Below are 17,377 nucleotides of genomic sequence, written 5' to 3'. Positions count from 1 at the left end.
GGTTCGTCGTAATTTGAGTCCCCCGTCATTTACGCCAATGGACTTAAATGTTACATGTCAGTGTCTTATGGATGTTTAATTTGGAGAAGCGTGGGAAATACCTGGAGACATTCGTCGGTTGAAAGTTCATAAGAATCAAGTGATGCCCACTCGAGTTGAGGTTATTTAGTTGTTTGGACTTTTGAGGAAACGAATATTTTCCGCGTCCCGATACTATATCGCGTTATTTACCATGTTGCGAGCTGTCACAAAGGATGCTCCAATTCTTTAAGAAATCTGGTAATTTTTGTCATTTTTATTATTTTCTAGTACGAGAGTTTGAGAAAAATGTTGCGAAATATTACATTATCACAGTGAGCGGTAAACATAACCTATGTCGAAGAACATTGTCTTTGTATGAGTAAGATTTATGCATTTTTGGTTATATGATAATACACGAATACACTTCTTCACTGTGGAATGTAAACGTGTTATGCAAGTATTGTTATCATCTTTGAATTGTAAGATATGATTGATTTTATGAAGAGTGAACGCTTTGTGACGAATATGAACTTAAAGTATCTTGCAGGATTCAAATGGCACGTCACTTCATTCAGTTTATGTAGGGATTATAGTTAAGAAAACGCTTGTTTAATGACGATGTTTGCTTAGTATTACATTTCTTTGCAATGTACTATCTGATTAACTTGTTTGTGTTAGTGTTTGTATTACTCAATGTGCTTTTAGGGCAAAGAGATAAGTCCAGATCATTGCATAGCTCTCCTGCAAAGTCTACAGACTTAGGAAAATCAGGAAGCAATGCGTTCATCAACAGTGCTGGAGCATACGTTCAAGGAGGGTTACCGTTTACTCTCGAAGAAGACGAGGACGATGGACCGTGCAATAGTCGCACGAAAGCGGAGATATTGTCCTTTCATTCACGGCTGTCAAAATCGCTACCTGAAATTCTCGCAGACAAAGGAGCTCTCGGTTACTTTATACAATTCATGGAGACACGAGGCTGCTTAGCACTCATCAAATTTTGGTTGGAGGTTGAGTGTCTCCGCAGTGCATGTGAAGTATCCGTAGGAGTGGACAACAAATGTCTGCATGGAATCAGAAACCATGTTGGACAGTATAGCAGTTTAGTGAGCTTAGCCGATGATAACGACAACTCGAGTTTCACTATAGAGTTAGGCAATACAGAAAACCACGACAATGATTTCCTATCTTGGAAAACGAATGTAAATAGCAACAATGTAAAATCAAATTGCAACAACATGCCAAAGACTAGTCAATCTATAAAGAAATCGAATAATACTTTTGAAGATAAGAGACACCAAGTGTCGACGACTTTGCAAGATGCGTTACGAATTTATAAGAAATATATTACGAAGAATACCCTGGGGCTGCAGAATATTTCTGATGAATTGCAAATGGAGATGAAAGAAGCTCTGGCTTGTGAAAATTCAGAACTTGTACTCAAATGTCTGTCCGATGCTCAAAAAGTAGCATACAAGATGCTTGAAGACGAGTAAGTATATATATTGACTTGACTATACATAAAGACTCTTCTTATTTCACAAATCACGTCTAACATGATTCATTTTGCCTCTCAGGCATATCAACGATTTTCTGAGGAGTGATTTTCATTGCAAGCATCAAATCGATGTTCTGACCAGTGGCAATGTACAGTTAACCGATATATTATACAATGAAACTGCATTCTTCTATTTTATAGAAGTAAGATTATGTACAGATGAAATCCAATTTAGTTTCATTTTTTCTATCATCTGTTATTAACATGTTTACAATGTTCCAGTTTATGGAACTTGAGAACAAACGAGAGTTGTTGGATTTTTGGATGTCAGCTGTGAATTATAAACAAAATCTCATGGAAAAAGGAGAGGCTGGCGATCCAATGGAGGCCCAGACGGATGCTCTCATCATTTACGATAAGTAAATATACAATATATATTTTTCCTGATGACATTTAATGTATTTTCTTACTTAAATCAACATTTTTATTATAATTTCACGAAGTAAGTAAATTTTATTTCAGGTATTTCAGTCTACAAGCGACAATGCCGCTAGGATTCTCTGACAAAATACGATTTGAAGTGGAGCAGAATATTTGTAGAGAAGGTGGTCAGGGACCGCAGCCCGATTGTTTTGATAGACCTTGTAAAATTGTATATAACTTCCTCAATAAGGTAATATATAAATATTTTGTATATCATTAAGAAATTTTAATCCCAAGGTAAATTTCTTTGTCTACATATTGGTTTCTTTCAGCATTACTTGTCTGCCTTCTTATCATCTCAGCTGTATTATAAATACCTTTCGGAGCTGATTAGCACCATTCAAAGTAGCTCGTGCCCAGGCTTGCACCCCCGGATAAGAAGAGCAGGTAAGCATTGCAATATAGTCGTGTGATTACGTTATCATTGCATCTGCTGGGTGGTAATATCGCATTGTAACTCTAGGCTCTGACTGCAGCAGCGAAGTCAGCACAGTGAGCGTTAACACGCAAAACGCTCATCAAGTAGCAAGAGAAAGAAATAAATCGTCCAGTAACGACTCGACAGTTAACGGGAATATGAACATCGACACCAGACAACTTTATGATCCGGATTCTTTGTGGCGACGACATAAGTATAGGTACTTACTAATTATTTGTTATAACGATTGAATAACTTAAGTCCTTTTTCGATGGAATTTTAAATGTACACATTACAGAATATGGTTTCTTTCAAATTGATTGTTTCCATAACCAATTGTTATATGACATGATCAATGATTTGGATTAATTTTTCATATCCATGGAATTGGTAATTATACGTTTTTTTTTTTTATAGTTTAAGCGTGGGATATGTCGACTGCATGGGGAGATTTGTGACGGAAATAGAGCCAGACCCTCACAGGAAATATGGTAAGCTGTCAACTAACTTTTTAGAGCTTACAGGTTGTTAAGTACACACTCATTGCTCTATATCATCAATTTCAGAATCTCGACTATCCCGCGCTGTTAAGAGGCTTGTTCACATGGAGCCCGATAAGGTAAAAATCAGTTTTAAGTATACATTATTAGAAAAAAACTATATCATTTATTAAATATTATCTATTCCGTTGAATTTGATAAATGATCAAATATAATGAGACATTATTTTGTATCGAAACAGGCCAAGGAAGAATTAGCGTGGAAGATAGCTGAGATGATCGTCCGTGAGATCACGACTTTGACTTTGGGAGCCTCGGAGCTTTCTTCCTGATAACGTAACTTCTCACATACGTGGGTATGATTAATTAAAGATATATATATATATTTTTTTATAGTCACTCTCAAACCTATGAGATATTCGATATAAGACGTAGCGCGTTTTCAACTAACGACAGCGCCGGGTGATAAGATCTTTTCGGGGATCGATCATCCGGCTAGTAAAGTTTCCACCTTAGTTTTAATTTGCCTTTTATCATTTATGAACCTCGGTTCATTCATGCGCGCTGCAAAGATCAGTTCCTTCGAGAGCATAATATTTGCAAAATGCAGTTTACTTGTAACGTTAAATCACGGATGTTTACCAAAGTGCCAACCATTGAAATGAAACACTGTCAAATCAAATGTTTAGTTTGCTTGATGGTGCTCAAGCTTCGGGGCACAAAGCTTATGGTAAAACCTGAAACTGTTTTGTTCGATACGTTTGTGTATTTTCATTATTGTCTTGATATATGCATGCTTAACGATGCTTAAAGAGGCGGTCGTGCACAAATTCATGACAAGGAGCTTTAAACTTTTTAAGGGAACGTAATTAGAGGAAGAGAAAACTGCTGTGATTCTGATGTTTTTTATAAAGTCTTCCTACTTGAAAAGGGTCACTTTCATACATTAACGATTGCTCCTTGCAACTTGATCGTATTTCTAATCGCTTTTGGTAAATCGTTTTACTTAAGTGAGATTATTTAAAGTATTTCAATTCATTTTTTAAGAGTTTATAGAGGGGGTTCCTCATTTCTGGAATGCTTCATGCGATAAATTATACTAATGAATATTTCTTTTGTTACCGAATAACGCGTACAGGCGGAAGTGCCTAGCTTGATTTTAACGATATTAGTTTGCAGTATATTAATATGTATGATTTTCTCTCTAAAATATTTGCTCTCTTAAGTTGTCGACTGATTGCTGATTGGGTCAAGTCTGAGTATGGATTGTAAATTTTATGGTGAATCAATGAAAATTTTGTTAAGTTGCGCACAGAAAATATTATATAGAAGTCCCTTAGAATTTGGACTTTGAAATTTTATATATCAAAGTGTTCAATAACACCCAGGAGTATATTTTCAGTGCCATAATTAAAAAAAATAACTTTTTAAATAGAATTTATTGCAGATGACATATTTGAATTAAAATAAAATATTCATTTGATTATTTAAAGTTCGATTCTTTTAGACCTAATAAATTGTAATTCTTATGTTAATCTTAAATAATGAATGGACTTGATACTAAGAAATGCTCAGCTGACCAGTCGTTTCACAGTTTGTTGAAAAATGCTTAAATGATGGTGCTTGTATCGATGATTTTGTTTGAGAGTTTCGCATCTTCTCACGCTGTTCATGAGCAAAATACTCAAATATTGATCTTTTCTTTTTTCTCTTTTTTTGCGTGAGATCGTCATCATCGTCGAAGTTTTCTTCCTCGTAGATTCTATGACTTTGATTTCTGTACGCGCATTTGTTACTTGCATACGTTATTTTGTTATATATGATCTAGTACTGTATCCATATAACGCGTTTCCAAGTACATATATTCTTGTATAATGCACGATAATTGATGATGTGCAATCGAGGCCTATTTATGTCTCTAAAGGTCATCTGGTATGTACATGTATCGACTTTTGTACTAATTTACGTATAATAGAGTTGTTGTGCGCTTTTTGGAGAGGTACATTTCTTTTATAGTAATTATTATACGTAATCGGAACGAATATTAAAGATTAAGCTCGAACGTCGTACGGTAAGCACTTTATATAAAATGCGAAGTGTTCACTTCGCAATCAGCATGTGAAAAAAAATTCTAACTCTCATTTAGGAAATTTCGGATAACGATCTTCCATTTAAAAAAGCCACGCCATATCCAATTAACAATTTCTTTGGGTGCAACAACTCCATTATTATATAGCGGATAGACATTGTATGTACAGGAGGTTACCGGTGAGCGAGTCATACGCTGTACAAGAGGGAAGGATATTTTACAAAGAGTATTTTTTAAGGAATAGGTGAACTTCCTTAAGGTGCTAATTAGACAGCATAGTCACAAGTAAACGACGGAGGATAATGAAACGCAAGTTGTGCGGGGGACAACGAGAAAGAATTGTGTACAACAAGCGTATGTAAGAATGTGCGTTTAACGGTTGGTATATATACTTGTAAAAAATGCATATTAATTGGAACAATACATAGTGTACATATTTGTATAAGATATTCCCCATTAAGAGCGGAAAATAATAAAAAAGTGTACCTGTATCCGAGATATATTTATAATTTAACAGATCGTAGCAGTGCTTATATATATAAATACAGCAGTTACTTCTAGGCACCGGTATAAAAATGTATCAAATATTTGAAACACTACGTTCTGTTTCAGTCTGTCTGACGTAATTACGTAAAATGCACTCGTAACGTTTGAACGGTTTCCTCTTAGATTCGCACTTGTTTATGTGCGATTATTAATGCTTTTAGGTATAGAATACATTATGTTTCCTTCGGTTGTACTACGTAGGCCACAAGGCGATAATCCTATTTAACGAGATATGACTTTTAGAATGTTTCGATGTTAGTAAAAACTGTCAATTTGTACAATTACAAACTTCTAATAACAGTTATAATGTTGAAGCACTTTGGATGAATTACGTATTTATGTTTGTTAATTTATGATTGTCGCTTTTTTAATTATGTAACGATTCAACGCGAAACGTTCTACTATAATTGTCATGTGTTCTGTTGTATGAATTTTCAGTTTCTTTTTTTCTTTTTAAGTACAATTACATCTAATATCACAGAATTATAGGGATGACGAACCATTTATACTCGCATGTGGTGTACACCTGTATTGCGGAATTAACAATGGAGATGTTTCTGACATGTCTACGTTTGTTGAATTCTTTTTGAAACTTGCTCCTAGTTTGGCGAGGCCTTGGCAGCATTCCAGTCGAAATTTCTCTCTTCGTCCCCATCTTTGATATACCAAAGCATTGAAGAATGCTTGAAGAGGATTTGTAACAGCCTGCGATCAAAAATTTGTTGTAGAATATCGAATGATATATTTTGATGCTGGTGAGAACGAAATATTTTGTTTAATTTTAGTAATAATCGTTTGACTATTTCTAGGATTAGTGAGCTTACCATAATGTACCACACAGAAATGATGACTTTAATTGGCAGTTGGAACCACAAGGTCCACAAGAGAATTCCATTAACTATGTTTGGCACCCAACAAATATAATAGACTAGGTTGGTCAATGCGAATTTCAATCTAATGGCTTGCACTAGCTTTCGTTCCCGTCCTGTCATTTGTGCCATGCTACATGTTACTGCCGTCTTTAAATCACGAGTCGATGCTATGTACAATGCTGGATTGGCAATCATGACTACTGCCAGTAATACATATGTGATACAGTAATTAGGTAGAATGCGTAGCAAAGCACTTGACAGGGACAAAGAGTTATGACAGCTAAAAAATTAAGTTTATATTTAGCGGTTTTGAGGTACCTAAGTTAAAAGAAAGAAAGTAAAATTGATAAATAAGCTTACTTGGCATCGGGGAGATACAAGATTGTCAGTCCAAATGTTGTGAGAATGGCAGGGCATATCCAAGCTAATGCATGATAGCAAGAAGGATGTCCCTCTCGCTCGCCTAGTAATAGTTTCATGTCAATCGCATAGCACATCGTCCAGATCCAAGTGGCCATGTAAAAATATTGAGTCCAAGCCTGAAAACTACATTCTTTCACATAGATATATCATTCACCCCTAGTAAAAACTGAACCTGAGATTTTAATACTCCTAATCTGTTTTCCCTTTTTTATCCCAAGAGATTCGAGACCTCTTACCGAAGACAGGGCACAGAAGACAACGCTGGATGTGTCATCCTCCATCGGCATGATATTCTTATAACTCATCCATAGTGCAGACCGCACGAACACACCTGTGGATCGTTAAATCGTAAGGACTATATCTAAACCACTTGTCTTCTTAATCCTACCCAACTGAGATGGTAGTACATAATAAGATTAACGTATACATTCTTTTTGAATGCATAAAGGAGCACACCTAAGGATGCGAAGAAATCAGCAATGGCAAGCCAGACTATGATTTCTCTACCCCTTGATGATGAAAATCCCTGCCAACGGTGTAAGGATTTGGACTCTTCTCTTGGCAGCACCTATGGGAACGTAGTTCAATGTTTTTATGTTAACGCATAGTAATAATGAACGTAGTAGGATCAGTGAAAGCATGGGATTTACCTGGTAAACTGCTCCGAGTATGCCCATTGTCGATGACAACATACACACAGAGTTATAGACATCGGTGTTGAACTCTTGCATTATTACTACTGCCATGTCAGTGTTATTTCTATTATGGTGACAACAGAACGTCTGTATCGTGGGGTCCGCCATGACTAGCAAGTGCCGGTGTAAGGTGAGATGATGCTACGGAGTTTTGATAAAAAAACGATAAAACCGATAACGGGAGTCGCGTTATCACTAGACTTTTTCCCACAAGAGGTGCATCGAGCGTTGCCGACTTACCGTTCTCTATGATGCGACTTCGCTGCGTCTCTTTAACTTGCATAAATTATGGCGATAATGGCGAGATTGCCGGGGATATGGCGTGCCCACGTATGTTCATTTATTTTTTCAATTTGAAGCCGTACGACGTCTTGCCGGGGATTCATTTGTACCCATATCGCGGGTGTAGCGTCGCAGATAAAACAGACCGCTCGATAAAGCAGCGCCATAGTTATTTTATGGGTAAAACAGAGGGATGATCGCGTGGTTGATGACAGAGATGATTTGGGAGATTGCTCACGAGCAGGGTCGCGCGGTCGCATCCTGTACTGCCCTCTAATTTCTTACATTAGCTTTCATTGTTTTTTGCCCACAAGGACGGCGCAATGAATTTCTGGTAGGGGCTCGAGCACTCGCGATGGCGGTGTCATCTACCAGTCGCCGTTGGCGGTTCACGTACTCGTGATAGTAATACCATGCGGCTGTTGACAGTGATGGCTTACCTACGCTTACCGACACTGCTCGCTTTTGATGGTAAGGGAAGATGGTAACGTACGAAACCAGAGGGCAGCACGCGACCCTGCCCGTGAGCAACCTCCCAACTCATCTCTGGTTGATGAATCGGGTATTACCTCTCGTTCATGTTTTACAACCGTTTATTACATACTAATACTACTAATACTACATTTACTTTTATTTCTCGTCACATTTAAGATGTCATCACACGCAGAGGGTACAATGTCTCGGATATTTTTCGAATGTCTGTTAGATTTCTCTGTTAATCTTTTCCTGGACCCTTGGAATGTAGTGCTCGGATAAGAGATTTCCAAATCTTAGGCATCGTGGTCATTCTGAAACATATAAACATAATATTATTTTTAAATAGAATCTCTGTTAAGAAGTGAACCAATTATGTAACTGTCATTTCGTGAAGTCTGAAATTGTACCCTACTCATTTGGAATTTTATTCTGTGATTCAGTTATAGGAGTGGTTAAAATATCCTTCCTAAAATATCCTTTTCCCTGGTATGTGGAATTAAGAGACACGCAATGATTGATACTGCATTATTTATTTCCGGGAATTTAGGCTTTTTGTACCTTGGGAAGTGTGAGACAGTTTGTAACTTGTGTCGTTATCAATTGATAACAGGTTTGCAAATTCCTTTGCTGTCTGGTCGTTTGCCAGGCGGACACTTTATATTCCTCCCTCCGCGGCGGGGAACTGAGATGATATTTCTCCATGAGATTTCCGGCACCTTTTCGACCGGAATCACTTCGCTTTCGCCGCCATTTTGGTCACCACTTTGCTCCTCCATCGCCGTGCGATACTCAAGCTTCTTCATATCGTTTCTTTCGATGATGTTATTATCGTTAAAATCGTCTCCGTACGCGTACTCGATCCTCTTGTCCCCTCTTTTACCGTTCAGCGTGTAAATCCGATAGTCGTCGCTGTCTTGGAAGGCCCAATCGGAGTTCATTGGCGCTTCCTCAACTTCCGGTTTACTTCTGAGGATCACTAGCGATTCCCTTCGCGCAAACGGGGAATTATGTGAATTGTATGAATTCCGACGGAATACGTTGTACCGCGAAAATTCCCCGGAATATCGGGACTCGGGATCTAGCAGATTTTCCCTCGGGTGGTTGGGCATTATGAAGGAGAACGCGAAACTTGGAAGTACAAGGAAGATCGATCGACGGAGCGCCGCCATATTGGAAAAGAGGGACGCGCACACGGAAATGGAGACGTTGAAGGACCCAAGTTCGTTTGACTTTGATCACGGGCCTGGCGAACAATTTATTCGGCACTTCGATGTTCGGACAAACCGCATTGTCGGTCTTTAATCGCGGCTTCCCGCTTCCGCGGGAACTTGTGACTCCGAATTCGAAGTGGACTGTGGTGGCCGTGACAGTTCTGCTTCGCAGATTAACGAGCCGAGAGGTAAACGAATCATTTAGTCGACGTAATTTTAATCTCTGCTCTCCTTGAGGAAAACTACTCGACCTTGCGGTGATTATTTTATCGTTTCAGACTGTGAGCTTCGGCCAGGATATGCGCGTCCGTTGGTTAGTCGTTTGCGTTTAGGAGAAAAATCGTTGCAGGGCGACGCCATCTTGGAAATTCCCGGAGCGACAGTTTCCTCTCCCGAAGAATAAAATTCTGTCAAGCGTTTGAACTCTGGTAGGATGCCCACCATTTCATTATTCAGATTCCAAATAGTTGCTCGGCCACTATTTAAATTCTACGTGTCTCTTTATATGTACGAATGTGTCGAATTAATTAATGGCATCATCGGCAGTGGTGATGTCATTTTAACAGAAGGGCCACACACGAAGTAACATGATGTAAATTTTAAATCGTGTATAAAAGAAGCAACCCGTTTGTGGATTTAGTAATACTAACTGCAGGTAGAATACGTTTCGTAAAAAATATTATGTTTGCCCCGAATGCATTGAATGAACTTGCGGCAAGACAACCGCAGAGCGTGGAAGGATTATTGTAATTTAATCCTTTCGGATTCTCAAGGGCAACTTCGTAGCCCCTTGGTCATTTTGTATTTTTGGGTTTCAGATTCCAGACGGGAGTGTACGCGTCTTTTTTGCGGCACGACGGGAGAAGAAATACTCTTTGATTTTTTGTTTTTGTCGACGATTCCACTTTGCGGTGTATGTATATGCGTACTGAAATATGAACCTAACTTCAACCAAATATTCAGCTGCACAATGCATGCGCAAATACGATGTCGCAAGTTCTTACTGTTATATAGTGTATTTAATCGCCTTCCAACAATTTTGTACTAACGTATTTTTAATTGTTATCTAAAGATATATTGTTCCTACTAATTTTAACTAGACTCCTCGAGGGCAATTATTTAAAAAATATTAATGAAGTGTATTTAATTCTTACGTTTGTCAGTCATGTCAGATTGGAAGAATTTTAAGCATACGCGGATCTTATTACTGCTTTAGGCTTGAAATTGATAAGCATTTTCCACGCCCGAAATGAAACAAATGCTTTTTAATGGAAGGAAATGAACGAGCAGAAAACTTACATTTTCCGCCCATATAGATATTTCCTTGCATTAAAAAACATTCGTTTCACTTCAGGCTTGAAAAACGTGGCATGCAACACGTCCGTATATTTCAGGCCTAAGATATAAAAGTAGCAGGAATACAGGAAATGAGAATACTTTACACTGACCATGTCAGCTTTAATCATAGCAGTTATCTTTTATCGAGGTATGATTACGTTAACCTTGATGCGATACTCGTGAGAATTAAAACACAATTGTGCGAGCAGAGATACACGTCCTGTCTAAAATAGTACTTCTATAAAACACCGTGAAACAATATTCTATTTTAAAAATATTTTCATTTTAATTACCGTTTTCTGTTTTGTAAATGACCGTACCCACTCGTCACGAGTATTTGTTGATAACTGCTTGGCAACATATAGGGACCAAGTGTTTTTAACACTTAGAGTTTAATGTATGAAATAACAATTTGTTATTATTAACCATATGATTGTAGCCTTCGAGTGCGATTATCTTAACACGCGGGAATTATCCCACTAGGTTTTTTCGGCATTTTCCGTTTCCATCCAGCTTTTCATCTTCATTGCACTTTATTGCAGGTGTTCTAATGATGTTCAACTTCCTGGGCGGCGTACGCCACGGTGTTTGTTCATCTGCAGAAATTGCAAGAGCGATGAGGAGGAAACCAAGTAGAAGGACGAATTGCAGCTTCATTTCGTTATCGGACCCTGATAAGAACGGTTTTGTCTTCTCAGGCCTTTTTAATCAATAAACCACCAGGAAAGGATTTCTTTATCCTCTCGCTTTATGCGTTTATTTAACGCAGGCGTCACTTAATACTTTTTCAATACTGTAATATCGTTTCTTATAATTTCAGACTACTGGGGTATATCGAATTAACCGCAGCTTCAAGATTGTGATTGTGCTCACGCGGATTCGACACGAATGAGAGACTTCGGCCTGAAACTGGGAGTGTTCCAGAGAACTGCGTTTTTAGTATAAAGCTATATTTCGGACCTCGAAGGCCAGATAGGAGTATACTTTCTGTAAAGTATGCATATAGTGTACGTAAGGTACACCCTTAAATGTTCCACACACGCAAGATCTTTTGCCCTACCACGTATATGTGTATCTACAATTTGTATCTACGATTCCTTTAAGGGGATGTGAAAGTGACATCTGAAGAGTTTTTCATGAAACTTTTGACCGAACTGGGTGTGCCGAATCGTTTCATTTTTTATAAAAAAATTGTAACATAACTATAAACGATTTAAAAAAAAAAATTGAAATTTCATGGGCGTCAAGACCTTACTTATAGCCGCTACATTCACATTGTAAAGTGCGAAACGATTTGGTACAACTAGAGGAGAAAGTATCATAAATGATATTTGACGCCACTTTCATATTACACCTTAAGCAACATATTTAACTCCTAGGGTTTCACAATTTTAGCTACTTATTTTTGGGATCTACGAAAATTGGAAAATCTTGATTGTACTAACGTGTTTTCTGCTTCCACTAGGTTCATCGAATTCCTTCACAACGTTTGTCGACATATTCCATTTTCGTCCAGCTGTTCATTTGAGCCACATTTTAGACGTGGTGCCACGATAAAGCTGTAAAGCACAGTCATATTCGGGAAAATCGGTGGAAAAGTCCAGTGTTCAGGTGGGGCTTCAGGTGTGACATTAGGTTTAGTTTTAAATGTGGCCTCTGTCGTTGCTTGTGTTACATCTTCAAATGGGATTTCAGGTGGAGTTTGAATCGTTGTCGTTTGTAACACTACAGTTCGAGATATTCCTGGCTTCACTAGCAAAAAGGCGAATATAATCACGACTGGTAATATCGTAGCAGCCCTACACTTTGAAAGCACCATTTTTCACGGAAAACCGAATAAATATGAATACGTTTCCTGAAGGAGAATAAATAATGTCAAGCATGCCAGTAACTTTTCTTGTGAAGACTGCTCCGCGTGGGTTTCTAGTATTTATACCGGTTATATTCATTCGCACACAGGGATATGTCATTATAGACAGGTATATTTTTCCGGGTAGGGGATTCATCGAGCCACCAAACTAGATTTTAAACATATGTATCGGCATTCGTTATTAGCATACGTGTCACGTTATAATCACGATGCCATTATATTTTATTAAGTAAAAAAGATACCGACGAATCTTCCGGGGTGTATTCCTTTATCCTCGTATTAATTATTTTCTCGTGTTTGTCATCTGATGAATAAGTATTTCAATGTGCATGGAACTTCCCTGAGTTACTTTGCTGGCTCGATGCAAATTTCTGGAAAAATATTTTACTTGTAAATGCGTACCCAATGTTTTTCCTCAATTCTGCATTTAAGATAATTTCTATGAAATCTGGTAAGAAAATACGTATCGGTTATATTAGATTTATAGATTAGATACGTATTGGTTAGATTAGATTTAATGTTTTATTATTGAAATGATTTGTAATTACTTTTAATTCACTGGGGTAAATAGTTATTCAACTAATTATTAGATTTCTGAGTGATGAAACTTATCACTCATAAATTGTTTCACTAAGAAGTTTTTAATTTTTAGGTTTCAGAGTTTGAAAACACGCTAAAGCTCTTCGTACACTCGTCGCCAATTCAAGTCTACAATTCCTTTGAGCTATGTATGTACATATATTTAACTCCTAGGGCATTACAAATTTAATTATTTACTCTTGGGATTTGCGAAAATTAAAAATATCGATTTTACTGACGTGTTCTCTGCTTCCGTTAGGTCCTCCAACATTTGGTCCTTCACAATAGTTGCCGACATACTCCACCTTCGTCCAGCTCTTCATTTGGACCACACTTTAGACGCGGTGCCTCGATAATTCCAAAACGCCCCGCCAACTGTGAGCTGAGTTTTGAAGTCCCGTTTTTAGGTGTAGCTTCAGATGAGGAATTAGGTGTAGCTTCGGACGTGACTTGAGGTGTAGCTTCGGATGTGACTTTAGGTGCAGCTTGAGATGAGGCTTCAGATGCGATTTGAACCGTTGTCGCTTCGGACGTTACGGTTTGAGATATTCCTGGCTTCGCAGACAATAGGACGAATAATACTATGACTGAAAATATCGCGGACTTTGAGTGCACCATTATCTCACTGGAAACGGAATAAATAAGAAAGATTCTCGAAGGAGAATGAATATTGTCAAGCGCTTTCGATACCGTTCTTGTAACGACTGATCGGCGTCGGTTTCTAGTATTTATACCAGTTATGTTCATTCGCACACAGAGTTATGTTATTATAGACAGGTGGATTTTTCCCGGTAGCGAGAAATTAGATTCATCAACTCACCAGACTAGATCTGAAACACATAAATCGGTGTTTATTATTAGCATACGTGTCACGTTATCACCGCAATGTCGGCATATGTTATTCAACAAAAAATGCCGACAAATCTTCCGGGGTGTATTCATTAACTCTTCGATTTTTTTTTTCATTCTCTTGTGTTTGTTATTCAATGAAAAAGTGCTCCAAAATGCCAGGAACTTCCTTGGGTCACTTTGCAAGCCCGATGGAAATTTCTGATAAAAAGATCTTAACTCGCTGTAGACGTACATCCAAATTACTTTACTGATTCTTATTTTAAGGCCATTTCTACGAAATATTGTGGGAAAATATGTAGGAAAAAAATGTCAGTAATATTCGTCGAAAATTCTAATGTCGCCGGATTATCAAAATTATCAGTATCGTTCTGTGAAATCACTTTGAGGAGTTTTTCTTTTATTTCATTTTCATCACTTTGGCTTTCAGATTTGCAAGAAAAAAACCGGGGATTTACTGCTCCCAGGGTTTCCTGTATAGTTTCGCATCACAAAGTGCAATTACAAAAATGATTGGCATTAAGGAGCAGCTCTTAAGCGTCGTTGTTTCTGGAAAATGAAGATGTGCCATAATCTTAGTAGATTCTGCGTAGTTTCAGTTATTCATGCCTGATAATGATCTCTCATTGTGCAGACCGGTTTCACAGTGCAGTCGACTTTCGCATGATTTATGTAATCACTGTAATTTCAAGAAGTGACCTATCGCCGTTCATCCGCATCTCACGTTTATTCAAATTAATAATACCGCGCTGGATTAATAATACTCCGCTGTTATATGAAATTTTACAACTACAAGTTTTTTTCAAAGAGAGATTTTCTTTATAATTGCGCCGTTGTCCTTACCGAGTTTTTTTTTTCTTCGCGTATTAAAGTCGCTGTTATTCCGAAAACCAGTTAGATTGTAAAATGTTAAATGAGTTTATTCAAATTAATAACATCGCGCTGGATCAATAATACTCCGCTGTTATATGAAACTCTGCAACTGTAAGTTCTTTCAAAGAGAGATTTTCTTTATAGTTGCGCCGTTGTCCTTACCGAGTTGTTTTTTACTCGCGTATGAAAGCCTCCGTTATTCCAAAAACCAATTAGATTGTAAAATGTTAAATGAGTTTATTCAAATTAATAACATCGCGCTGCACGTTCTCCGCCGTTATATGAAACTCTGCAACTGCAAGTTCTTTCAAAGAGAGATTTTCTTTATAGTTGCGCCGTTGTCCTTACCGAGTTTTTTTTTTCCTCGCGTATTAAAGCCGCTGTTATTCCGAAAGCCACGTCCATTGGAAATTGTTAAAGGAGAGGCAGGTTTCTCCGCTTGTGTCAATGCTGTAGTAATTAAGTACAAGTCCCTTACGATCAGACCTTCTAGTTAATGATCTTTCTTGGTCTTCCGTTGTCGTCGGGTCTCGTACTGCTGTCGTGATTATCCCTGGGCGGTAAATCGATGATGTGCCTTTTACTGCGATTTTTTCCTTGACTCTTTGACTTCTCGTTAAACGAGTCCAACTTGTCCCCGATTTCTGCACAAGGTGCGATTTTCTCCGACATCGTGCATGCGCCAAAAAGGATGTCCAGAAAGATACTGCAGCCGAAAATTCTGCCCTGTACACCTTGGACCCTGTTTCTTTTCTCTCTCCGACGTTTTGCCAAGATTACGACAGGACCATTAAACAATTTACATAAGCGTCTGTGTACCTCTTAGCACCTTTCCTAAAATTCGCGGAAGAGAAGCCAGGCACTCCAAAGAAAATATTTATCCAACCTCTGTGAATTCTCAACGGAGAGATCCTCCCTTTTACCCAAACACACGGAACATATTTCTTAAATTTTATTCAAGGTAAAACACCCCTGAGTTAAAATAACTTTCCTTTTATTAAAAATGGGGCCAGTTGCTCGAAATGCATGTCCTCTTTAATAAAAGAAAAAACATGTAGAACATATTTCTTGTATGTACTTTATAAGAGGTAAAACACTTTTCTGGTAACGATAAATATACTAATGAAATATTTAAAGTAGTATGGACATAAGTGTAAGTCTAATTGTCGGAATACTAAGTGGTTATCTTTATTGGGACTTTTCACACACTGCTCCGCACATCCTTCGGATATATTGCTCGGATGAAATAAGTACTCATTACCGTGGTTTTACTTTCAAAGAATCTGACGGCAGCGGCCACGGCTATCCAGTCTGTATCCAATTGCACAAGGACCATAGTGATACTTCGACACCTCTCCTCGGTACTTCTTCCAGGGTATCGAATGCTTCCTTTTTTTCGGGGCTGCGCAACCCAAATAAGGAAATTAGATTAAGTAAGGTACTCCAACAAGTGCCGACGGGGTATTCCCTTAGGAAATCATGAATCGTAATGTTCGAAATCACATTATTACAATATAAAATTTTCAATATAAATGTTTCCATACGAAATAGAGAAAAACGTCACTCGACTGACGTTAGCCACAAACTCTGCATAATAATTCAACCAACAAGAAACGCGAAAAAAAAGAGGGTACTCTGTAAAATATTCCAATCTAAATCGACCATTACCGGCTTTGTCTTCGTTGCTCGATTTCTCGGATCTCTTCTTCTTTTCAGCTAAACGGTACCTCTTCACGATACTCTGGTCTTCCACACTTTCAGGCGTTTCCTGATCCTTTTCTGACGAACGATTCTGGACCGAAGAGTAGTCCTCATCCTTAATTGCATCCTTATATCCCTGGTCATCTTCAGGAGCATATTCGAGTTCCCCGGACACCTCTTCAGGCTCGTTAGGTATCTCTATCTGACTAACATCTTTGCTATCCCTAGACTGGAAGAGTTCGTATAAAGTAGGATCGGACACAATTCGAATACTACGTCGGTGACCAGGATAACGAATTTTCGCCGAAGCGGCTCCCAGAATCAAGAATACAGTCACTGTCAATCCAAGTACTTTTGATGCCATTTTATCAGTTTTTCTATGTCTCGATTTTTAACGGTATTTGCTTTTAGGTCGGGCCTAAAGAACCGGCAAATAGTTTGAATTTGCAGCGAATGATGCTGCGGAGGCTGCTGGACCGACTATCGACATATCCTGGTGCAGCGACAGGTCTATCATCTTCCCGTTGTCTCTTGAATAAATTCGATAAGGCAGGATGTTTGGCTTCCTGCGAGACCAGGAAATTATACGATCCACGCATTTTTATCACCTCTGTGGGTTTCAATCTCAAAGAGGGGTACACGAAGCCTGGCAT

General features: G+C 38.2%; 3 protein-coding genes and 1 long non-coding RNA gene across 9 annotated transcripts; 1 reads left to right on the top strand and 3 right to left on the bottom strand.

The window, feature by feature from the left end:
* Positions 1-254: 254 nt before the first annotated feature.
* Positions 255-7,173, top strand: LOC105698283 (A-kinase anchor protein 10, mitochondrial). Of its 3 annotated transcripts, none has more exons than XM_012422391.1 (11): positions 255-279; positions 727-1,513; positions 1,599-1,722; positions 1,802-1,938; positions 2,042-2,192; positions 2,275-2,389; positions 2,466-2,640; positions 2,838-2,911; positions 2,987-3,039; positions 3,162-3,275; positions 7,068-7,173. In XM_012422391.1, the coding sequence occupies exons 1-10, from the start codon at positions 255-257 to the stop codon at positions 3,249-3,251; spliced, it is 1,731 nt and encodes a 576-aa protein (XP_012277814.1). In that variant the 3' UTR covers positions 3,252-3,275; positions 7,068-7,173. The 3 variants fall into 3 exon arrangements, with proteins under 3 accessions (XP_012277814.1, XP_012277813.1, XP_012277815.1); XM_012422390.1 differs by lacking the exon at positions 7,068-7,173 and adding an exon at positions 6,364-6,437; XM_012422392.2 differs by lacking the exon at positions 7,068-7,173 and having other exon boundaries at positions 3,162-5,431.
* On the bottom strand, positions 5,368-8,267 carry LOC105698284 (G-protein coupled receptor 143). Of its 3 annotated transcripts, XM_012422393.2 has the most exons (7): positions 7,785-8,256; positions 7,500-7,685; positions 7,306-7,417; positions 7,086-7,180; positions 6,787-6,965; positions 6,379-6,706; positions 5,368-6,259 (listed from the first exon to the last, which is right to left on the bottom strand). In XM_012422393.2, the coding sequence occupies exons 2-7, from the start codon at positions 7,650-7,652 to the stop codon at positions 6,038-6,040; spliced, it is 1,089 nt and encodes a 362-aa protein (XP_012277816.1). In that variant the 5' UTR covers positions 7,653-7,685; positions 7,785-8,256; the 3' UTR covers positions 5,368-6,037. The 3 variants fall into 3 exon arrangements, with proteins under 3 accessions (XP_012277816.1, XP_023289863.1, XP_023289864.1); XM_023434095.1 differs by having other exon boundaries at positions 6,014-6,706; positions 7,785-8,267; XM_023434096.1 differs by having other exon boundaries at positions 6,014-6,706; positions 7,500-8,267.
* A 134-nt stretch (positions 8,268-8,401) lies between these two features.
* LOC105698285 lies at positions 8,402-14,027 on the bottom strand. Of its 2 annotated transcripts, none has more exons than XR_001103916.2 (3): positions 13,541-14,027; positions 12,298-13,093; positions 8,402-8,614 (listed from the first exon to the last, which is right to left on the bottom strand). It is a non-coding gene; the product is annotated as an uncharacterized LOC105698285 (long non-coding RNA). The 2 variants fall into 2 exon arrangements; XR_001103917.1 differs by lacking the exon at positions 13,541-14,027 and adding an exon at positions 13,271-13,526.
* Positions 14,028-16,000: 1,973 nt separating this feature from the next.
* On the bottom strand, positions 16,001-17,220 carry LOC105698331. Its single transcript, XM_012422508.1, has 2 exons — positions 16,692-17,220; positions 16,001-16,425 (listed from the first exon to the last, which is right to left on the bottom strand). Exons 1-2 carry the CDS (start codon positions 17,086-17,088, stop codon positions 16,298-16,300), a joined length of 525 nt encoding a protein of 174 aa, XP_012277931.1. The 5' UTR covers positions 17,089-17,220; the 3' UTR covers positions 16,001-16,297.
* Positions 17,221-17,377: the final 157 nt, after the last annotated feature.

Source organism: Orussus abietinus, unplaced genomic scaffold (assembly GCF_000612105.2).
Source record: "Orussus abietinus isolate OABI.00-Male unplaced genomic scaffold, Oabi_2.0 scaffold14, whole genome shotgun sequence".
Taxonomy (NCBI): domain Eukaryota; kingdom Metazoa; phylum Arthropoda; class Insecta; order Hymenoptera; family Orussidae; genus Orussus; species Orussus abietinus.
This window is presented reverse-complemented; position numbering and strand designations above follow the sequence as displayed.